Source organism: Pseudopodoces humilis, chromosome 16, assembly GCF_049639895.1.
Source record: "Pseudopodoces humilis isolate 2021_Gansu_Grassland_sample_001 chromosome 16, ASM4963989v1, whole genome shotgun sequence".
Classification (NCBI taxonomy): Eukaryota; Metazoa; Chordata; class Aves; order Passeriformes; family Paridae; genus Pseudopodoces; species Pseudopodoces humilis.
This window is the reverse complement of record NC_142215.1, coordinates 16,770,131-16,792,654: the sequence shown is the minus strand read 5'-3', so window position 1 is coordinate 16,792,654 and position 22,524 is coordinate 16,770,131. Positions and strand designations below refer to the sequence as shown.

The 22,524-nt window shown below is 38.8% G+C and overlaps 1 protein-coding gene across 12 annotated transcripts in view; it reads left to right on the top strand.

Moving 5' to 3' along the window:
• HERC1 (HECT and RLD domain containing E3 ubiquitin protein ligase family member 1) overlaps positions 1-22,524 on the top strand; it is a 97,537-nt gene that overhangs the window by 10,493 nt on the left and 64,520 nt on the right. For 9 of the 12 annotated variants that reach the window (XM_088063238.1, XM_088063236.1, XM_088063240.1 and 6 more), the window contains exons 1-7: positions 4,091-4,191; positions 15,293-16,248; positions 17,465-17,560; positions 17,863-18,057; positions 19,781-20,092; positions 20,681-20,777; positions 22,341-22,484. In XM_088063238.1, coding sequence (XP_087919364.1) covers positions 15,319-16,248; positions 17,465-17,560; positions 17,863-18,057; positions 19,781-20,092; positions 20,681-20,777; positions 22,341-22,484 — 1,774 coding nt within the window. In that variant the 5' untranslated portion in view covers positions 4,091-4,191; positions 15,293-15,318. Of the gene's footprint in view, positions 1-4,090; positions 4,192-4,576; positions 4,717-13,046; positions 13,175-15,292; positions 16,249-17,464; positions 17,561-17,862; positions 18,058-19,780; positions 20,093-20,680; positions 20,778-22,340; positions 22,485-22,524 lie in introns of those variants that run through there. The other 3 variants (XM_014251109.2, XM_014251106.2, XM_014251108.2) reach the window with 3 other exon arrangements.

Here is a 22,524-nt window from a genome sequence, read left to right as displayed (position 1 = left end):
TCAAATATAAATTCCCATTTACTGAAATGATTCAAAATTATCCTGCATTGTGGAAAAGTAGTTAAGAATAAGCCCTAGATAAACAGCATAGCCTCATTCTGGATGTTTGGTCCTTTCCTAGGCACTGCTTTACAAAAAAAGATCTTAAAAAATAGTGAGAGTGGAATTGGTCATAGCCCTGGTGAAATGTTTAGATCAGAAGTGGATGAGGAGTTAAATATGGTTACTAAAAAAGTAAAAGATAATTACTAACAGTTTCAGAAAAACATTTGATGTTAAATTGTGCATTATTTTGTCATCATACCTTTCTCTTCATTGCTTAAGATTAAAAGTACATTTGATGGGATTACATAACAGTACATTTTAAACTAATAAATAATGCAGTAACTGATGCAAAGTAATAGGGAATCATTGATGTAAAACAGGTCTTGCAGAGCTAAAAGCTGGAAGAAATCTGCCTTAGTCCAAGTGAAGCTGGGAAGAAGGAAAACTGTATGTGGGACTTGAGGTCTCCAGTCATCATAAAGGATTATTTCTGTTTTAAAGAAGAGATGAGAGCACAAAGATAACAGAGGTACTCTATACAGCCTCCTTTCCCTTGAAACCTCCATGATCATATGGGCTTTCTCCTGGTGTCCCTCTATGCTTTGAAGCTAAGATGAAAACTGTTTTGGAAATAGAAATGGAGGATGAATGTCCTGCAGCCAAGGATAATATGGGCTGAACTCTTGAGATTTGTAGTTTTGAATACTTCTGCTTATGCTTGCTGTGAAGGAGGGGGAGAGGATGAATGATGTTGCCCTCTGAAAAGCTGTGATTCAAGTATTCCTGGCCTATGTCTAGGGTTGTCCTATAAAACTCTCCTCAACTTTTTTTGTTATTTTTACTCTGTTAATATATAGCTTCAGGTGGCTGGAGGGTTCATCTTTCCTCTGCTATGTCCTCAGGGTACCCAAGTGAGTTTCAGGAGCCTCTGCAATTTCCAAAGGATGCAAGTTCTGTGTTTTCATTTAATGATAGTTGACTCTCAAATGAGGTGGCTGAATTGTGGTGACAGCCATTGGCAGTGCAAGAGCAAATGTAGACTTGTTCCCCTTATTTACATCCTTATTTTCAGACCTGCTGGAGTACTAGATCTGGAATAGGGCTAGAATAGTAGGCTAGAATGGTGTTTACTTTGTTTGGGTTCTCAGTAATTCTGACAATACTTTCCTGCTTAGTACAGGGTGATGGAATAGACCTCATCCTGCATCACTTACCATGCTGGGTTTTACTCCAGTTCAAAAGCTTCTGAGTCCAGCTGGCTGTAGATGCAGACAGTAACTCAGACATTGGGGGTCCAGTTCTGAAGGAGAAACTGTGGAAGTCACTTGACTTAGCAAAGATTGTAGTTAATACAGAATATTAACAGTTGTTATCTGTTGCTCTGTATTGGGAACGGCGAAAATAACGACACAGACTCTACAGGTCCAAGAGGTAAAACTCTCATTGGTCGTTAAAACAACACATCACTATTATTGGACAATTAAGAACTACACCCCTTGACTGTTTCTTGCAAGTAAACAACAAGGATCCAAACAACACCTGCAAATGTTGTTGTCCTTCTCCAAAGACTGTTTGGGTTCCTCCATAAGATTTCTCAGGCCAGAGTGAGAACCTTGTGTGACTTAGTTTCACACAGACACTGTGCTCCCTGCCTGCTTTCTTGCATTCAGCATCCATAGCTATCTAATAAACAAGCTTCATGTGAGAATTCACAAAGATTAATAGCAATGGTCCTCCAGTGTAACTTAAATTCTGGTATCAGTGAGCTTCTGGAAATAGCCCCGCACTCGCCTCCAGCCCTGCACCTGCATACAGGCAAACGACAAGGGGACAGCCCTTGACTCCCAGTACTGCAGATTGATTGATGGGCTGGGTCAAGACTTGACAAACAAAACAAATACTAAGTTCACAAAACTTCAGTACTTTCTAAGTGCACATAACTTAAAAGCATTAGATATTTGGAAGACTAAGAAATTTCTTGAGACTTGTAGAATGCTTGGCTGCAGGTGGAGCCTGCAAGCTACAAAAGCTGCAGTCAATGACAAGGTTTTGTCTTCCTCTTGTGACTAATGTGTGTGGGCGTGGGGCATGTGAGCATGGAGAAGAGTACACACTGCAGAGTGTGTCTGTATATTCTGTTTTCTGTGGAATGGCAGATCTGCTGGACATGTCTGCACTGAATGAGTTTTCATGTATCTGTTGATTTTTTTAAAGTTTATTTCTTACACAGCATCCTTTAGCTGACATATTTGAAATATTTAAGGAATGCTTTAAAATGTTTTTATAATTTACCCCATTTTTGTTGGTATTTGTTAGCACAGGTGGTCTCATCAACAAAGGAGCTGCTCATTCACAGCAGAGTTTGACTATGACTTTAGACAAAAGATTAGCTGGTGTAGTTAGAGGTACAAAACTAAAAAAAAATCTTACAACTTATTGAACAAAAATGGGTTGTCTTGACCATCATCCTGTGGGTTGATATCACATGAGTAAATTGCTAAGAGACTTTTTCTTAATCTGTGATTTTGAGCTTGGTTGGGTCAGACTTCCCCAAGCAAGGCATTTGGGTTTTATTCTCATGAAAAACACTGCGTATCCCCAAGTTGCCTTTTAGGGGGCAGAATGAAGAGCCATCAGTACCTGGGATGTGTCTCCAAAGTGGCCAGTGACATTTAGTCCAATTTTGATTGGAACTTGTGTCTTGAAATGCAACAGTTCCTCCAGGGAGCTGAGCTCTATCCTTAGGGACCTCCACTAACACTTCAAAACACAGAATAAAGCATTAAGGCTACTGAGGAGAGATCCAGGAAATATGGGCCATAGGACAAGGGCATAAGGATGGGATCTCTGGTGCACTGGTGCCATGTCTGGGCCAGACATCAGCCCATGCCTTGGGAAGGAAAGGCAGGAGCAAGCACAGAGTAAAGTGTCCCCAAATATTGTAGGGCTTTCTGTGGCCTGAAGTGTTTTTCAACCAGAGATGTCTTTGGCAAACTGTGATGAACTTTTTTCTTTCCTGTCTCTTTTTGAGTCCAGGTAAACTTCTACTATATTTGGTCCTACATGAAGGTGTTCTGCAGCTTAATTATATGTGAATGAAAAAACAGTAATTATTTTGTTATGAATTTTTCTAGTTCCTCTTGTTACGTTCTAGCTCTTCCACTGGAAGAGTGTAAACAATCATTCCCTGTTCACCTATTTCACATTACCAATCTTTGTAAGCTTCCATTGTATTCCTACCTTAGGCCGATGTACCGAAACATACACAGTCCCTTCTTGCAGTTTTCCTCTTGCTTCTTGTCAGTTTTCCCATTTACTTAGTCTACGAATGTCTACTGATTAACTGATGACATTCCTAATATTGTATGGACTTTACCAATTCATGTAGGTGTAACTAAGATTTCTCATTGTCTTGTTTCTTGCCACTTTGGTCTCGCTGATCTTGATGTGCCATTGTTGCTGCCACCATCTAAGCCTGTGATAGTGTTTACTGTATCCTTTATCCTTCTTTAGACTTGGAATTTCATTCCTCAGTGACTGTTTTACAATTTATTGTTACGTTGTTCATTTTGTTTAATCAAACGCTTTAATATACTCCTGCTTGTCCATTGATGCGATTCGTTCTGCCTTTTCTGCACTTTTTGTCCCTGCATACAGCATCCATTTCTCTTCGCTGACCGTCCAATACATCAATTCCATCAGGATCCTCACCTAAATTACGTGCTTCATTTCCCTGATCCGTTTCTTCGGTCGTTTTCATGCAAAAGCATGTGTCTGCTCTTCCTCGCGCTCGCAGAAGGACCAATAAACCCGACCGTTTTGCCACTGTGTCCATTCCCGGTGCCAGCAGCGCTCCCATTTTGCCGGGACGAGCCGCGTCCCCTCAGCTCTGCCGCCGCCCCGCCCTCAGCGGCGAGCCGCTCGTGCCTGCGCGCGGGAGGCGGTGGCGGGCGGAGGCGGGGAGCGGCCGGGGCTCTCGCGAGAGCCGCGCTGTAGCCCCGCGAGATCGGCGGCTCCCCGCCCGCGTCATGTTTTCCCTGTGACAATCCGGGCCCGGAGGACGCGGCTCCCGGCGGGATCTCCGCGCCCCGCCGGCTCCGCCGGGCTCCCGGCCCGAGCGCCTCCGCCTCCCCCCGCCGCTGCCTGGTGAGCGCGTGGCCGCGTGGGGCTGAGGAGCGCGGGCAGGGGCGGGAGGCCTGGGCGACCCCAGGGCCGGGGGGCTCTCCCCGCGCTCCCCCCGCTCCCTCCCCGCCCGATAGCACCGCGGGGCCGCGGCTGCAGCTGTGGCTGTCCGGGAGCGGGGGAAGGTGCAGGCGGCCGTGAGGAAAAGGAGAGACAGGTGGGGCCGGTTAGGTGTCACTGCCTCGTTGCTGAGGATAGGAGAGGGACGGGCGTCCTCCGGCAGCTCTTCTTCATTCGTGGGAGCTTTTTGTGCCTCTTCTAAGCGGTATAAACTGTACGGATTCGGCATTGTGCTTTGGCTGAGGTTCTCGGAGCCTGTGCTTTTCCCCCATGAACGTCTTGAATGCGGTTGTAGTGTGGTCGCGCATTTTCCTCTGAGTGTTAAATGCATCTCTGCCTACGTGCATCCCAGGTGAACCCGGCAGGTGTCACAAAATTTAGTCTGAAATTTGTCATGTTTATCTTCATCAACTGTGTGCATGACTGTAGGTAGGTGTTCCTTGTACCTCCAGACCTGTCATCTGAATGGCACTGTCTTCTCATGGCATATTTGCTGGCCCTTGCTTGCAGTACTGAAACATTATATGTATACTTCTGCTTAGAGGTAATTTATTTTGTATTTCAAAGTGAAGTCCTAGCAGTTGTTTTGTTGTTGTGTTTCTGGTTGTTTTGGTTTTTTTTTTTACTGCATATGGTTAATTTAATTGAGATGTTGCTGTACACAAGCTGCTTTTCATGTTTTTTTTAAAGGGCAGAATCCTATTGTTATGCCCTTCCCCTTTCACAGTGTATATAGGAGAGATTTAGTGCAGTTGAAACATTTTCATTTCTGTTGTCACGTATCTAAGCTGATTGTTTCCTCATGAATGGTATAATTTCCTGTAGCTGGAACCACGTGCTCCATATACGTGTATACATATCCTATATGTATCTGTTTATGTACACAGATTTGTAGTTTAGCGGAGTGTTCTATGCTGGTATTTCATAATAAAACCTCAGAACTCTTAAGTTTACATGTGCTGAATTTAATGCTTCTTGTTAGAGACCCCATATATACCACATCTGCTCCATTGGTATGTGGGACTGCGGAGGACTTGGAGCTCAGGGTTAAGTCAAACATAGTTTTGGGGAAAAATATAATAGGTATTTAATCTGGAAAGGTAGACTGTATACCTGGTCAGTCTTTCTGAGAGGAATCTGGTTTTTACATGAAAGATTAGAAGCTGTACAATGTGCTACAGGGCAGAAGGGCATTGCTAGCCTCCTGTATCCTTGCACTTATGAGGAATTTGTTAGGTGGCTTTATCACAAAGGTTGTGTTTTAAAATGAAACATCTTAAAGCTTTTTGTCTCTGAGTGCAAACCTGTACTGCAGTTTTCCTCTCTGCTCCTGTGTTCTTATTTAAATATGTCATGTGTGTTTTGTTCTTTGAACATTAAGATTTAATGTGTTTTTGTGGTTGGAAGTATATAAGTTGAAGGAGAAGTGGGAGTGTTGAATTTTTTTTTGGAAACCGTGTAAAGGAGGTATCTAACTGTTAATTAAGCATAAGGATGTAAAGTCTTTGACTTATTTTTGCCGAGTGACTGCTTAGCATAGTAAGAATGTAACACAGCATTTTAAAATTAATTTAATACATTAATTAAAAAATAGTTTTATTAGGTGAATAGGTGAAAACTTGTTCTGCTGTTTCAGAACTGAATTAAATGGATAGTAGTTGATTAGGAAACGATTTATGTGACTTGACTAAAGATCTTTGTTGTTTTTTGCCTTTAATTTACCAATCTGAGGTAGCTGTAATCTTTATTTTTCAAAGAAAACTGTACAGGGAGGTTCTGTATATTTTAAATTATCAGTAGTGACTGGAGTAGGGCCATTTTAAAGATGAGGAAAGCTACATGTGAAATTAGCAATAATATTTGTGTTTGAGTAGTAAAATTATGTATGTTTAAGTTCTTTTGTTTAAGACATTAAGACACACATAGTATTCCAATCTTTCTGGTTTTACTGTAATTCTTGTTATACTCATGGGGTAGAGATGCACTTATCCCCACTTTAAAAATAAGTAATGGAGACAGAAATTATATGTATTTCAGGTAGGCTTGGTGGAGCAAGCATTTGATTTCTGGTCATAGGTTGTTAGGAAGTCATTAGCCTTTCAATACAACAGTCTTTGATCCTGTACAGATACTTAATCTTCCTCTGTTCATGTAACTCAAGAGATTTTTATCTTGCATTGGTGTGTTTTAGTTAAAAGTAGGATGCAGTTCTCTATGGCTGCTTTGACTTCCGGCTGTCAAAGTTGTCCTAGTAAATGGTGAGTACAGTGCTGGTTGTGTTTCCTGTAATTGGCTCTCAAAAGTACTCAAACTCTGAAATTGCTGCCAGGTTTTCTTTTTGCCTGTCTCCCTTGTGACTGACAGTCAAGTGGAATGTTCAAATCTAGTAGGTGTTAGCTCTTTAAAAACATCTGAAGTAGCCCTCAGAAATCGAAGCTCTGCTGTCACAGGGCTACTTGAAATAACTGCTAGTGTGCTGCAGCTGCTTGCTGTGCATTAGAGTCATTCAGAGTAACCCTTGTAAATTCTTAATTTAAAAAAAGAGAAAACAAAGCCAGCCTGGAGCCCAGTGGCTACAGGATTTGCCCGTCAACAGCAAGCGTAACTGTGACCTTAGAACTGGCCAGGTATATTACTTGGCCTGGCCTGCCTGTTGTGATTGACCTGATATCACCAAGCTAGTTGGGAGGATGTTCAGGTGGCTCAAGCAATCATCTTCTCTGCTGGAAGCTGGAAATTAATTTGCTGCTTAAAGAATAGCCTGCAGTTTGAATCCTCCTTACTAGTAATTTTTTTTTTTTTTTTGTCAGAACTAGATAATACTGAAATTTCATCCTCAAAACATTCCCTTACAAATGCATGAATTTATACAATAGAAGTTTATTCTTCAATTAGTTACAACAGGAATTATCTGAGTCAAGAAATGCAAATATTAACAGGAAGTATTAACACAGAGGGGCATCCACAACTTAGCTGGGCAACCTGCTTCAGTGTCTCAGCACCCTCATTGAGACGTTTCTTCTTTATATCCAATCTAAACCTACCCCTATTCAGTTTAAAACCATTTCCTGTTGTCCTGTAACCACAGGCCCTGATAACAGGTATCTCTGTATTGCTCTTATGTCTCCTTTATATGTATAGAAAGGCTGCAGTCCACCTTTCTGATTACCTACAACTAACTTGAATGTGTTTGAGTTTTGACTGTACATAGTGCACTCTCCTGTCTACTGCTGAGTTTCTCAATTTCAAGTCATGATTTCTAGTAAATAAATCTTCAAAATTTTTGTAGTTTTTGCAAGAAAATGTGTCATTCTATGTGTTGTGCTGGTTGTAAATACTGTAACTACACAGTAGAAGTACAAGTGATTGTGCCTTTTGGGGACAGTGGTAGTGCTAAAACCTCACCAGAGTTTTCATCCCTTTTTCAGTGCAAGATCAGGCACCTTTCTTTGCTCAGATTTTTGGGATGTTTTTGATGCATGGGGATTTCAGCTCCAACTGCTTCTGATGATTGTGTATGTGGAGCATCTTGCATTCTCAGCTTTTGTTTCAGTAACCTTAAAGCATCTGAAGAAGTAATGGATTAAATTGATTTTTCTAAGTTTATCTGCTGAACAGTAATGGTATTTTTTTATTTCTTCTCTGCTTGGGTAGATTTTGTACAGCCCCTAGGGGTTTACATTGACAAACCATGATTAGGTTTTTGTATCACTTTCTTTTTAAACCCTAAGGGCAAAAGGGTAAATGGCTTTAATTTTGTATCAACTTAAAAATAACTTTGTCTTCCTTTAATCTATCTCCGAAAATGTTTTGGAGTAACCAGTTGTGACAAACTGAAAGTATAGGGCTATATTGGTTTCAATGCTATACCTGATAATGAATAAATAAATAATCCCACAAAATCATGTAGGAAGACCAAAACTGGAAAAATATCGAGTAGAACCTTACCATGACTTACTTAACAAATAAAAGGTTATGTGAAATTCATTGTTTGGAAAGAAAAGTTGATGGTTTTTTACATAATTAATCTTATTCTGAATGATGATGTCATTGATTTGGTTTCCATATGCTGAGCAGGAGGCTAGTACAAGGAGGAAAGATAGTGGCCATTGTGCTCAATGGAGACAGATGTTCACATGAATTAATGCTGGTGTGTATTTCACTGTAATGTTTCAGGAGTGAAGAACAATTTGCTGTAGTTGCTGTTCTTGCTTGCTTTTTCTGGGTTAGTTCCTTTTGTTCCTTGCTTCCTATTCCAGATTTGTAGGAGACTGCAACTTGTTTTTCCTGCACTGTTTTGCAGTCCATCTCCTGTTGCCTGCTGCCTTTTTTCTTTTTTTTGCTGCTTCTAATGACACTTTTTTGTCTCTTTGCTTTCAATTCTTCATGAATTTTTAGTAATTTCTCTGCAGTGTCAGTTTTTTCTAATTTATCATTTTCTCTTTTTCCCATGACTGTTTTAGTGTTTTAGATAGATTCCATTCACCTTGCATCTATCATGGTAGTGTGTCTAGACTACATGGACAGGCCAAAAAGGACATTTGAAGATTCCTTTCTTGCATAGTGACCTACAGTGCTTTTTGGCACCAGTGAAATATTGAACAGATAACTTTTCTAGGCGACATTATGTCCTGTTGGTTTCAATGTCATGGTGTCCCCTGGCATGAGCAATATGGAACTTCTTGTGGGCTTAGTGTTTCTGTACATTTCATATTTTTGGCATGTGACCAGGCAGGATTTTAATTACTTTTATATATTCTTGGTTTCTAAATTACCTTTTATGTAAACAGCTGTAAATGTTGTTTGGCACTCTGATCCTTCTGCTAAATCCTATGTATACAATCCCTTATTTATGAAAAAAGGGAAGCACTTCCATTTGGTTTAGTTGTACTTTCAGATTGTAAAATTCTAATAAGGGTTGCAAAAATTGCTGCACTCTACCAGCTGTCAGTATGCAAAGCAAGATACTTACTGGGACTTTGTGGCTTCTTTGTAAGAAGTATGAAAAACTGGAATGATAAAAAATTAAGGTAATCTTTCATTTTATGGAATGTCAGGAGCTGTTAGGAGTGGAACTTGGCAAAACCAGAGAACAGGCCTTCTGTTGTACAAAAGAAAGGTACAGCAGTATCTTGAATTCCACATTCAGCTCTGGAGTGGTGCAGGTTAGGAATTTGACAGAATTTTTAGATAATAATTTAGTAGGCTTGGATACAGACTAAAGACTTTGGTGTACTGGTAAGAATGTTACATGTATATGAATTAACAGATAGTTTAGAAGGGTTCAAAGTGCTTATGCTAAGAAACTAAAATGTTGCAACTTTGAAGAGATTCCACTTGTAAAATGCAGCTGTAATACTGCCATCACAGTGAGGCAGTAAATAGAAACATATTGTGTTAGGTTTTCTGTCATATTTTAAGCAAATTAGCTTTTTCAGAGCTGTGATTGGCAATGAACTCAGAACTTCATCACAAATTATCTAAAATAAGAGAATAAAGTTCTTCAGTAGTCAGTGTCACGTGCAGTGAATTAATTGGATTATATTATTAATGAGAATAATGTAATTATCTTATTATTCTGATTCTGAAGTATTTCCTGAATTTTGTGTGAGCCACAAAATGCTTGATTTTTCTGGCCTATCCCAGGTGTTCTTTTCTCACCATTGCGAACTACTTGTAGCAGCATCAAGAGCTGTAGTGTGATCTGGCTGCCATCTGTTTAAATATTAAATTTTCTAATCCTTTTTAGAAACCACCCAGGTGACATCATGCTTAAGGGACCTGGGGCACAGGAGGTATTCCAGGAGCCCCTCGTGTTGAAAATAATAAATGGAACTGTTGCAGAATCCAGGGAATTTAATTGTCAATGAATACACAGTGAAGAGCTCTGTATATGTGTGTGGTACAACATCACCAGCAGGCAGTGAATAGATTTCAGTTTCACAGCCAGATTTCGTATTTAATTTTGGCATTTCCTGCCTGTGATTTGACTGTACAGACGGACTTCTTGTTACAAGCTTTTGTAATTAGGTTCCCATAAAATAAATGTAGTCAGCATCTTACAAAGGTTGCTGAACTTGTAGATTGCAGAGAGGGAGAGAGTAAGTGCTTGTGAGGTTTATTTTTCCTCTGAGAAATCTTTCGATTTTTAGGAGATACAATATTTACAGCTTTATAGGTGCAGTTTTTCGAGAGCTTTGCAGAAAATAAAGCCTTCAGCTACTGTTGTAGGAGTTCTAAGAGCCTGAGCACTTGGCCTCTGTCAGAATAATTGTTTTGGTGTGTGCTTGATTTCTGCTGGAGTCAGGCTAAGTTAAAGTAAAATGTGGTAGTATGTGACTTTGTTAAATTGCATCCTTGTTATAGCTTCACTGTGCATGCTAGTGTTACTGGTCTAAGAAAATGGATTTTCTTCATAGTGATTGAAGATAACTGTATATGATTTTATGCATTTTATGTGTTTGAAAAATCTCCATGGACTGTGAGAAGCTCTGCCTAGCTTAAAGACTTAGGTTAAAATACATTCCCCTTGTTTGCTGTGTTCATTTGACAACACTTTATGCAAGATCAATTTTGCTTTTTATCCCTGTATTACAATGTTTACTTCTTTGGGCCTTGTACAGGGAGGAAAGCACAAAGCTGTAAAACAGCAATTAAGCTGAAAGATTCAGGTTTGTACAAGCAATGGAAAACCACTTCAAGATTTACCTACATTTCTGAGCTGATCAGATTTTCCTTTTCACAGCCCTGAGCAGCAGTTGTACCTTCTTCCTCCTCATCTCTGGACTTGTATTATTCTTGCTGGAATCCCAGTGAATAATTGCATTTGGCAATGAGGTGGAGCCACTGTGTTGGAGATGATGATGTTTTGGGGAAAAAAGAAAAAAAGGGCTCTAAAATCAGCTCCTCCCTTCCACATGTTTTGGTGGTTTCTGTCTGTTGATAAGTTGAGTTTCTGTGCTAAGGACTAAAAAAGCAAAACCTGTTTTGTGGAGAAACTGCTGTCAACTCTCTACTTAAAACAGCGAGATAATAATCCTTTCTTCTACTTTTAAAGGATTTTTTTCTACAACTTTCTTTAAAACAAAACATAAACCCTTCAATTTTTTCTTGTTGTGACTTTCATACTTATATTCCTGCAGGAATTCAGAGTTAACTCTCTGGAATTGCCTAGAGCTGTTCTTGATCTCCTCAAAAGGAGCTAGAGAGTGTGATGTAGCCACAGCCCAATCTCCACCTTTCCTTAAACTGTCCCATCAATCTTTCTCTTAGATCTACACACAGCAACTTCCGAGGAGCTTTTTTAAATTCTAAGCATTTGTTTAATCTAAACCCTAGAACTACTATATAGATGAAGAGGAATAAATGGATAAAGTGGTAATGAAATTTGTCATCAGCTTTCTGAGTTCTTGGCTGTGTGGAAACGCATGCCAATCATTTAATTATTATGTTTTCACAACCATTAGGGCTGCTTGTGAGTTGATTTCTTTGAATTTGAAATGAATCCTATTACCTCCTGTCTGTGCTTACTAGTTATTGCAAGATGTGGAGACTTGATTCTGAGCTTAGAATTCGGATGGTAGTTTGGCTGTGTGATGTGTTTGTTTGCATGGTGGGGAAAACCATGAACAGATCCAGAGTACCCAGTTTTGACTTTTGAGTTTGAAGAGACAGAATCTGAAACTCAGGGGATACACAATTAGTCTGCACTGGGATTCAGCTTTGGAAGTTATAGGTTCACCTTCAGGTGCATTTAAAGCAATGGATTGGTAAAAGTGAAAAGAACCTTTGTCTCTGCTGCAGGTAATTTCTGTGTTTCGTATAACATTAAAAGAGAGCTCTCTTAAGAATATTTCCTTCCATTATTTAAATGTTTTACTCTCAGCTCAGGCAAAAGCCTTCCCTGATTATATTCCTTGAGTTTTCACAGGTTTAATTTTAAAATTCTTTTTCTTACATTCCCTTTCATCTCCTGTAAGAGAAACAAACAGCAGTTGGTGTTCAGTGCAGTGCTGGGTAACAACAGCTTTCCCTGAGCTTGTGCACGTATTCCAGTAGAGGTTTTGATAAACCTGAGCCTTTCCTTGAGTTCAGTTGCAGCACTGGCTGTGGTTCTCAGGGTGAACAAGCTCTCAAGGCAGGCTTAGTTGCCTTCACATCTTCCCCTGCCGCTCAAGTTGCTGCCACTGCTATTTTAAAATAAAAATTCTGCATTGAGGATACACAGAATTTGGCTTTTAGGGTTTGATGAATACATTTTGTCCCCACTGTTCCCTGGAGTAAGCTTTTGAAATAGTTGTTAAATTTGGTATTGTTGTTGGAATCCTTGTTCAGCTATGCGTTTTAAGTCCCATTTTAGTTGACTTATCAGTAGGCAACAGTAAAATATATGCAAACACTCCCCCAAAATGGTGATTTCCTCAAACAGGAACTGTGGTTCTAAAAGACACGACAAATGAGTTGTGTTGCACATTCTCACAGTTTGCTTTTTTTTTTTTTCCCTCTTGAGGAGCAGGAGGAGAAAGGGAGGAATAAAGGCAGGTGAGATGGGCTTTTTTAAAATTTTTTTTAAAAATTTTTTTTTTAATACAAATCCCAGAAAGTTCTGGGTACTTTAGTTTGAAGTGTTTTAAGTGTTCCAGCATTGAAATAGTTTTATAAAGCTGTTGCTGTACATTTAGACTGTTATTAGGATTATGATAACAAACAAAAATTACTTTTCTCCAGTTGTCCTATGTTTCTGGCTTCTCCCTTTGTGCTTGGCCATGTGATCAGCATGTTCAGAAAATGTTTGGGACTGCGCCCTGCAGGACTGGCCCACCCTGCACACTAGATACCTTCCACATGTTCACCTGACCCAGCAGTGGTCACATAGAGTGAAACAGCAGTGAGTATTGACTTGAGCTGTCAAAGCCAAATGTATTTTCTTTTTGTCTGCCCTTAAAAGAACTGAGATGTCTGTGTCCAGGCTCTGGAGCAATTATAAGCCATGTATTTGTGGCAGTTGTTACCTTGTTTCTGCTTAACTTCAGTGATCTGTAGTTGTTACATGCAGAGAGAAATCTTTTACATTTATATTCAGAGAGCATTTCCAGGATTATCAGCAGTGTCTGGTTAAAGCCTTCTGCCTGTCACATGAAACTGAATGTTATTTTCAAGGTGCACCAATGGATTTCTTTTGAAAGCTGCAGGAGAGTAGGGCACTGCTAAGACCTCAGCTTCAAGCTTCAGTCTCTATTTTTAGAGGTGCATACAAGAGCAGGAGAGAAAAAATCTATCAGTTTTCAGGAAAAGCAGCAGTACTGGCACCTTTGAGGTACATGAGCACATTTTGAAGTTTCTGTAAGAAGAGTAGCTGGTGAAAGCATAAAGCCCATGAATGAGTCTGTTTAGGGAACTTTTTAATGGAGCTACATCCCCATGTTTTACCTCTTGAGAAGGCACAAACTTCACATAAGACCAGAGTTAGGATGTTTTCATTAATTTGCCTTATAGTTTCTGTTAGGATCAAATGGTAACTGGCAAGTCCTTTCTGACAAAGGAGACAGTGTTGCCCTGTCTTAGTAAACAGGGTCCTGAGCCCAGTAGTTCCTATCTGTGTCACTTGGAGGCTGTGGAGTTTTGTGGTGTGAGTAGACAGAAGGTGTGTCTTGTATGAAATGTGAGGAATGCTCCCTGCTCTGAATGGTGTTTAATAGCTATGATTCCAGTTTCTGTGGGATAGACCTGGGTAATGGGCTGCTGTAGGACAACAGAAGTTACTTGGGTAAGGCTCACTGGGGCTCACATAAAGCTCTTTATGGAGGTATTTATTGTAGGGAAAATTTGGCAGAAATGAAAGCAGGTGCTTAATAGCACACAGTGTGCTTTTTTGGCAGATATATTGGCGGAATAACTGTAGTGGTTTATACTTTTATAGTAATTTATATTTTTATTTGTTTTCTAAGTGTGAAATGTCAAGACAAAATGAGGACCAAGTTGCACTGCCTGTTAGCCATTGCCCTGGCATGGCAGCAGCACTGCATGGCAGCGACTCCCTCCACCCTCAGGAGTTTAATTTGAAATTAGATCAAATAGAGCTTACACTACCAAAGGACATAAAACTCTCCTTCAGGAAATTATAGTACTTTTTGGTGAAATTGTAATACATTAGGACTTAAAGGGTCAAAGAACAGAAAGTGATCATTCAGAACCTATGTAATCCATGGTTAATGATTATAAAACAGGAGTTAAACTAATTTGTTTTGTACAATAGGAGGTAAAGCATTACTTTAAAGAATTTTTTTAAAAATGAGCAGTTTGAAAACACTCACTTTGAGGAAATCTCTTTGCATATTAAGCTATAAACTACCTTGGCAAAACTTTGAGTTGACATTAAGAATTCTCTTGAAGAAACTGAAGTTCTAAATGTTTCTGGCATTAAAATTACTAACTCTTTGGTATCAGAATGTTCTTTTAATTTATTAATTTTAAAAACTTTCCTCAGACACAGATTTAGAAGAACCCTGGACTCAACTATTTGTTATCAGTTTGTGTTCTTGTATGTGAGAAATTTTTTGAATTCAGTGTATGTTTGTGGAATTGTGATCCTTTATTAATATAAAATAGCAAAATATCATACCATTACATGGATGATCCTGAAGATAAAAATCATCTTAGTGCTGAGGTATGCTTATCAGCCCTGCACCTTTGTGGTTCTCAACATCTAAATCTTCAATTGCCTTATCTGTTAAATGCTGTTCATATCACTTAGCAGAATTAAATTTGCTTTGTGTGGATTTTTGTGCATATGGATTTAGAAAATTCAGAATGACTTATACTAAAATTCTTACATCATTTTAAGTAAGTTGCACATACATGTAGGCCAGATGGTGAAACTGATAATTCTTGGTGGTTTATCTTTTGCTGTTTACCTTCTGAAAGGATTATTTGGGATTGTCTTGCTGTAAGTAATAAGATATGTAGATAATATTGCATACCTATTGACAGTTTTTTTCATCTTCAGGACTAATGGCAAAGAAGTAAACCAGTATGGCAGCTATGGTCCCACCTGTGAAGCTGAAATGGCTTGAACACCTAAACAGCTCCTGGATCACAGAAGACAGTGAATCTATTGCAACAAGGGAGGGAGTTTCTGTCTTGTATGCTAAGTTAGTTAGCAATAAAGAAGTAGTGCCATTGCCCCAGCAGGTTCTGTGCCTCAAAGGACCTCAGTTACCAGATTTTGAGCGGGAATCTCTCTCTAGTGATGAACAGGACCACTATTTGGATGCCCTTCTTAGCAGCCAGCTGGCACTGGCAAAGATGGTGTGCTCAGACTCTCCGTTTGCTGGAGCTCTTCGAAAGCGTCTCCTTGTGCTGCAGCGTGTCTTCTATGCACTTTCTAATAAATACCATGATAAGGGTAAGGTGAAACAACAGCAGCATTCACCAGAAAGCAGTTCTGGATCCACAGATGTGCACTGTGTCAGTGAACGCCCCAGGTCAAGCACAGACGCACTGATAGAAATGGGAGTTCGGACTGGATTGAGCTTGTTATTTGCACTGCTGAGACAAAGCTGGATGATGCCTGCAGCAGGACCTGGCCTCAGTCTCTGCAATGATGTTATCCATACTGCGATAGAAGTTGTTAGCTCTTTACCACCTTTATCTCTAGCAAATGAAAGCAAGATTCCACCGATGGGTTTGGACTGTTTATCACAAGTAACAACTTTTCTTAAAGGAGTAACGATTCCAAACTCTGGGGCAGATACTCTAGGTCGTAGATTAGCTTCTGAGTTGCTTCTTGGTTTGGCTGCCCAACGAGGTGCCTTGAGATACCTTCTTGAATGGATAGAAATGGCTTTAGGTGCTTCAGCTGTAGTAAACACCATGGAGAAATCCAAGTTGCTACAAAGTCCAGAAGGGATGATCAGCTTTGATTGCTTTATGAGTATATTGACCCAGATGCGACGATCTCTGGTAGGTATAACCACCTTTGGCTTTTCTGCATTGCAGTGTAAGTTGCATTCTTACTGAATACTTCCTCCACACTGAATGCTGGTTTGCTGAATATGTTAGAAGGGGGAATTTTTTGTGAATTTTTTCCCCCGTATTTCCTCTGTTACCCACCATCTCCTTCTCTCCCTTCCTGCCCACCTGTTTCCTCATAGGTAAAGATGAAACAGCAAAACAATCTCTGTGTTGTCATTTTTGGTGTTATGCTCTAACTTCAGGGAAAGAATTGAGGACATACTTGATCCACTTGGACTTGTACATTTAAGTTCATAGCAGAAAAAGTTAGAAAATTTAAAGTTCTGTAATATACCTTGTTTCCTGTTAGTTACTTTCATTGCACATTCCTGCTCTCCCATTCACCTAGGCCTCTGCTTATAAATCTTCAGGATCTTCAGCAGTTTTGCTGATGCTCAGAAATTAATGTGATAGAAAATGAGCTAAATTGAAAGTGTGGCACACTGCTTTGTATATTGAATGCTTACTGCTGGTGCTAGATGAATATTGCTTTTAAAGGTATGACATTACTGCACAGTACACAGTTGGAAGCTGTGGCAAGCTTCTGCCTCATGGTGCTCAGACTGAAACAGGGAATGACTTTTCCCCTCAAGTAGTCATTCTTTTCTTTCAGGCTTGTACTGCTTGTTAATAAACATAAACTTTAATATCTAAAAAAGATTCTAAAAAAATCTAAAAAATATTTTGGAGAATGGGGTCCATGAGAAGAGCATGGCAGTAGCAGTATCTGAATTGGATTAAATGTTGTGATGAACAATTTTATTTGTTGTTGGTTTTGGGCTATATATACAATTAGAGACCAAAATATGAGAGATATGTAAACAGAAAATTAATCGTGACTGGTAATTTTAAAATAATTATCACGTTAAACACAAATAACATGCATTTAGTTACGAAATAGTTTTGGGTGAAATTAACTTTGAACCCAGAAACTTTCACAAAACTGAATCAGTAAGAATGTTGGACTAGCACTTGTGACAGTTGTGTTTTCCTGAAGCATATGGAGGTATCACAGCTCAGGAGAGAGGTAGGATACTTAAGCTAATAGAAAGAGCCATTAGTTTTTGCTTAGCAATAAGAACAAATCCCTAAGGAATTTTGTTCAGGTGGACTGCTGCTGTATTGGAAGAGTGTCTCTCCTAATAACAGCATTTAAATATTGTAGGGATCATCTGCTGATCGAAGTCAATGGAGAGAGCCAACCAGAACATCTGATGGCTTATGTTCTCTGTATGAGGCAGCTCTGTGCTTATTTGAAGAGGTATGTCTAAAAAAACTTTGAAGTTACTGTAGTTTACTTCCTCCTCACACATGTGATTGGTGTGCATATGTGCGTGTAGTCCAGTCTTGGCTGATTTATTCTGGGGTAGAAGAGGTGAAAAAACATTGAAAAACTAAGATGTACTGAGATAAAGTCATTTGGGCAAGCTAATGATATGGCTGTGGTGATTTGTATTTTAGGCAGTTACCATGTTGAGGAGCAATTAAAGCTGTATTAAACACTGTGACTATATAGAAAGAACTATAGAATACTACTGTGTAACAAAGCTTTGGTTTGAACAGGTTTGTCGAATGGCTTCAGACTATTCAAGGACATGTGCCAGCCCTGACAGCATTCAAACGGGCGATGCTCCCATTGTGTCGGAGACCTGTGAGGTGTATGTGTGGGGCAGTAACAGCAGTCACCAGCTGGTAGAAGGAACTCAAGAGAAAATACTTCAACCCAAGCTTGCACCAAGCTTTTCTGATGCACAGACTGTGAGTGATTTTTGTTAGTGGTGCATTATGTAACATTCAGCAGCTTCATAGTCACAGTAAGAAATTGAAAAATAGTGCTTTATTGCTGAGTGTCAAGTTGCAATGAAGGGATGATGCTTGGAACTGGTCACACAAGTTATTTTCCTGAGAATTTCTCTCTACTTTTATGGATGCTTGGGAAATCATTCTGGTTTGTTGTTAGTGACACACACAGATAAATATCCATGTAACAAGAAATGATTGAATTGCCTGACTTGCTCTGTGGGAACAAGTGTAGTGGTCTGTAATTTTTTTTGGTGGATTTGTTTTGATTTTTGTTTGTTTTTTTGTTTGTGTTTTCTTTGTTTTTATTGCTGGTTAAAGGGTGTCTTAACGACTCCATGTTCTTTTCCATTGGTGGTTTTCATACCCAAGATTGCCGAGTTTGAAGCTCAAACTGGGCTAGCTGCTGACAGAGCAATCCTAATTAGCTTTCTGAACATCAGTGTACATGCTCTTCCTGCTCTCAGTCACAGATTCTGCAGTTGCAACTGAGCAACTTCTGCTGATCCATGACCCAGAATATTTTTATATAGAGATAAATATAAAAAATACAAAAATTAATTTTAAAATATAAAATATTATTACTATATTAAAATAAATAATTTAAAATTACATTTTAAATTAAAATAACTAATAAATTAAAATATGTATTTTATGTTTTGTCATGTTTGGTCTTCTGGTACTATATTGGCTTTGCAGTGTTGACTTAAGTAAAGTCACTTTTGGTTACTAGACAATTTAAGTGTGTTTTCTGGAATTGTGTATGGACATCATTGATGTATTTTATATTCCAAAGGGCTGCAGGACTGAGCATCATAAAGCAAGTTTATGCACTCAGAAAACTTTCAAAACATTCAAAAGACTAATACACAAGAATGAAATGCATGATCTGAATGAATGGATTACTTTTTTAATAGTACTGTATACAACTATACAACAAATTTATGTGATTTTTCCACTTGGCCTTCACTGATGATTGCTGTAGGATTATCTGTATGAAGACATTCATTCCTATTAAATAGGGCTGTGGCCACCTCTTTGGGGCTGTTTTATGCTTCAGATAGAACCTGATATGCACTTCTGCTGTGTTAAGATTCCTATAGGGAATGATTTCTGTGTTAATCTGTTTGTTGTTGGGTCATTCCTCAGCTGAGCACTGACTTCCCAATAGGGGCAAGTTCTTATTTTCTCAAGAGCTTTTAATCATATTTCTTTGATGCTCATGTAATTAAAGTTTATAGTCTCAAGTGAATGGATTTTTAGCATTTGGTCTATTTCTGTAATGTTACCTCTTGGTACTGGTTAAAATTAAGCAAAAAATGACAGTGTTTTATCAAGCTGTTACTTTGTCTTTTTTGCTTTAAAAAAACTAAGATTTCCATCCATGAGTTTTGGAGATCAGAGTGCAGCTCAAGTTCAATAGTCTGTAGAAGGAGACACAAATAAATAAAATAATCACTGTTTGCATACTTCAATCTATTATGAAACTAAATTTAATCATAATATACTTCCCAAGAATTTTAGTTTTACTGCTTGCTGAAATAAAATTAATTTTTACATCATGTTATATGAAGAAACCTGAAGTTCTGTTAAAAAAATACAGACTTCTAGACCTATATGTAAATTCTGGATTTATCTAATCTCTGCATTTCTCTCTTAAATCCTTTTTTCTCTTTTGTAGATTGAAGCTGGACAATATTGTACATTTGTCATTTCTACGGATGGTTCTGTTCGAGCCTGTGGAAAAGGCAGCTATGGGAGACTGGGACTGGGAGATTCCAACAATCAGTCAACATTGAAAAAATTGACTTTTGAGCCTCACAGGTCTATTAAAAAGGTGTCATCTTCAAAAGGATCTGATGGTCACACTTTAGCATTTACAACAGAAGGGGAAGTCTTCAGCTGGGGTGATGGTGACTACGGAAAACTGGGACATGGAAATAGTTCTACTCAGAAATATCCCAAACTTATTCAGGGTCCCCTACAAGGGAAGGTACGTTTTGTGTAATAGAGTTCCTGTTCTTGTTCTGTTCAGCTGAGATGTTGTGTAAAATTTGAAATAGATAAATTCTAAGAAAAATTCTGTGTTTTTTCTAGACTTCTCTTTGAGGCTGGGTTTGCTGTCAGCAAAACACCAGAGCTTATGGTTGCCTGCAGGCCCGTGATTTGGGCGGTGGCATTGTCAGGAAAGTTTCTCATAGTCTTGAGTCAAACTTGTTTAGGGGCTTTCGCTGAATTGCAGTTTCAATTTTGCTGGCTGCAGTATCAAGGCTTTCACATACAGCTTCTTTAGTGTCTTAAACATCCACTGATGCTGCTTTTTTCTCATGTAAGACTAGGATATCATGATACTAAAGCTTCTTGATAAAGAAATCATTAGTAGATTTACATATAAACTTGCCTTTTTATGTACTTGTCTCCCCTTACCAAATAAATAGAAAAGATTGTAAAGGTTGTGTGTACTTGATCCATGAGCACGTTAGTTTATGTAGACTCCTTCTGATACTGGACTCTCCCAAGCTTTCAAACTTGCCACTTGATTTGTGTAAAAACTTCATCTTTCTTTTTGCATGTAATGTAGGTGGTTGTGTGTGTATCAGCGGGCTACAGACACAGTGCTGCTGTTACAGAAGATGGAGAGCTGTACACATGGGGAGAAGGAGACTTTGGAAGATTAGGTAATTTGAACATTTCATTAGATACTTTTGGAAAAAAGCATCTAGTAATGATTTTATACATCTGTTTGCCTTGTTCTCTAGTTGTCCCCTCTATGTACACATACACATTTACTTAGGTGTTTGTGTACAGCTGCCAAGTGCTGAGACTCTTAAAAATTTTGAATGCAGTTCTTCTTAAAAAATCTTTGTAAAATTATTTTTCATTTCAAGCCAAGTTGCTTTTATTCATTCATAAGACTATATGGTTGCTAATGCCACTGGAATGTAAACAGTAGACATTTTAAATAAACTGGAATTCTAGATAAACCTTATCTAGTGTGATGGTAGAATGGTTCTTTGAAGAGTCAGGAATAACTGGCTAATAATATCAAGGGTCTGATTCTAATAAGGGTACTTGGTGTTAAGTTTGCCAGAATGGCTTAGTGTCCTTTTACCTTAATACATCTAAAAAAGTTCAATTTAACTGAAACAAGAAACCCTGTATTACTATTTGCTTCAAGTTCACTTGTCTGTTTCATCATCTTTGCTGTAGGGCTGCTATGCCTGGTATAAAACAACCCTTCTTGAGCAGGTTCAGTTGAACCAACAGATTTTGCATAGAAAATTGTTTAAAGTTGGGCTTTAGTTCCCTTCTGTTTTCTTTTCTTTGAATGTCACAATCATCAAGTATAGAGGGGTAAAAGCAAGCAAGTGGCAGGGGTGGAATATGAGGACACCATTTGACAGTCATGGCTTTCGAGGGAATCAGTAGAAGTTCTGAGCATATTGCTGTTAAGAAAAGAGCTCTGTTAGATATTTAACTGGAATTTTGTTGGGAATTGTGGAAACGTTCTCCTTGATTTTTAGATTATTGTGGAGTTTTGATGTCCTTTGTGGGTCTTGGGGTGTACAATGGTGAGTTCCAGAATGAAGCTAAAAAGTAATGTTTAATTGGATTATGGGAAGTTGTTCATATTTAATCAGTTATGCATACCAGTGCTATTAATTTCCCTCTGTTCTCCATTTTTCTTCCATATCCACAGAATTTCTGGAGTTTACTAGAAATAAAACTTTTTATAAAGTAAGTGATAGCTGTAATGTACTTGCTTTCTGCAGAAAGGACCCATTAGAGCTGTAGCTTCCTAAAGCTGAGGGGCTGATCTCTTCAGTCTGTTCTGTATGGACAGGAGTGAGAGAGGGTCCTCCCTGCATCTTCCTCATGCTGTGCAGGACACCTGCTGCCCAGTATTGGGAAGTCTAGCTACCTAATCAGCTGGTGTTGAAGGCAGTTGTGCTAGCAATTCTTTTTATTTCTTTTCAGCTAGGTAGAAAATAATAATATTTTATTCATTTTAGAGGCAGTGAGATATGAACAGGTGCTCTGGAGTATGTTGTAAAGATTAAATGTTGCAACTTTATGACAGATGTCTTCCAAACCTTACTACAAACCTTTCCAAAAAGTCGGCAGAAATCATCATTTGTGATGACTGCAGTATATGTGGAATTTGCAAAATCTTGATTACAAAACAGAAATAGGACTTTAATCTTCACAAAAAGAAAATACTTTTTTTCTTTTTTCCTTAGGTCACGGTGACAGCAACAGCCGCAACGTTCCAACTTTAGTAAAAGATATTAGCAATGTAGGAGAGGTTTCCTGTGGCAGTTCACACACAATAGCTTTATCCAAAGATGGGAGAACAGTGTGGTCATTTGGAGGAGGAGACAATGGTGGGTAAAATGAATGTTTTGGTAATAATTTTTGTCTTAT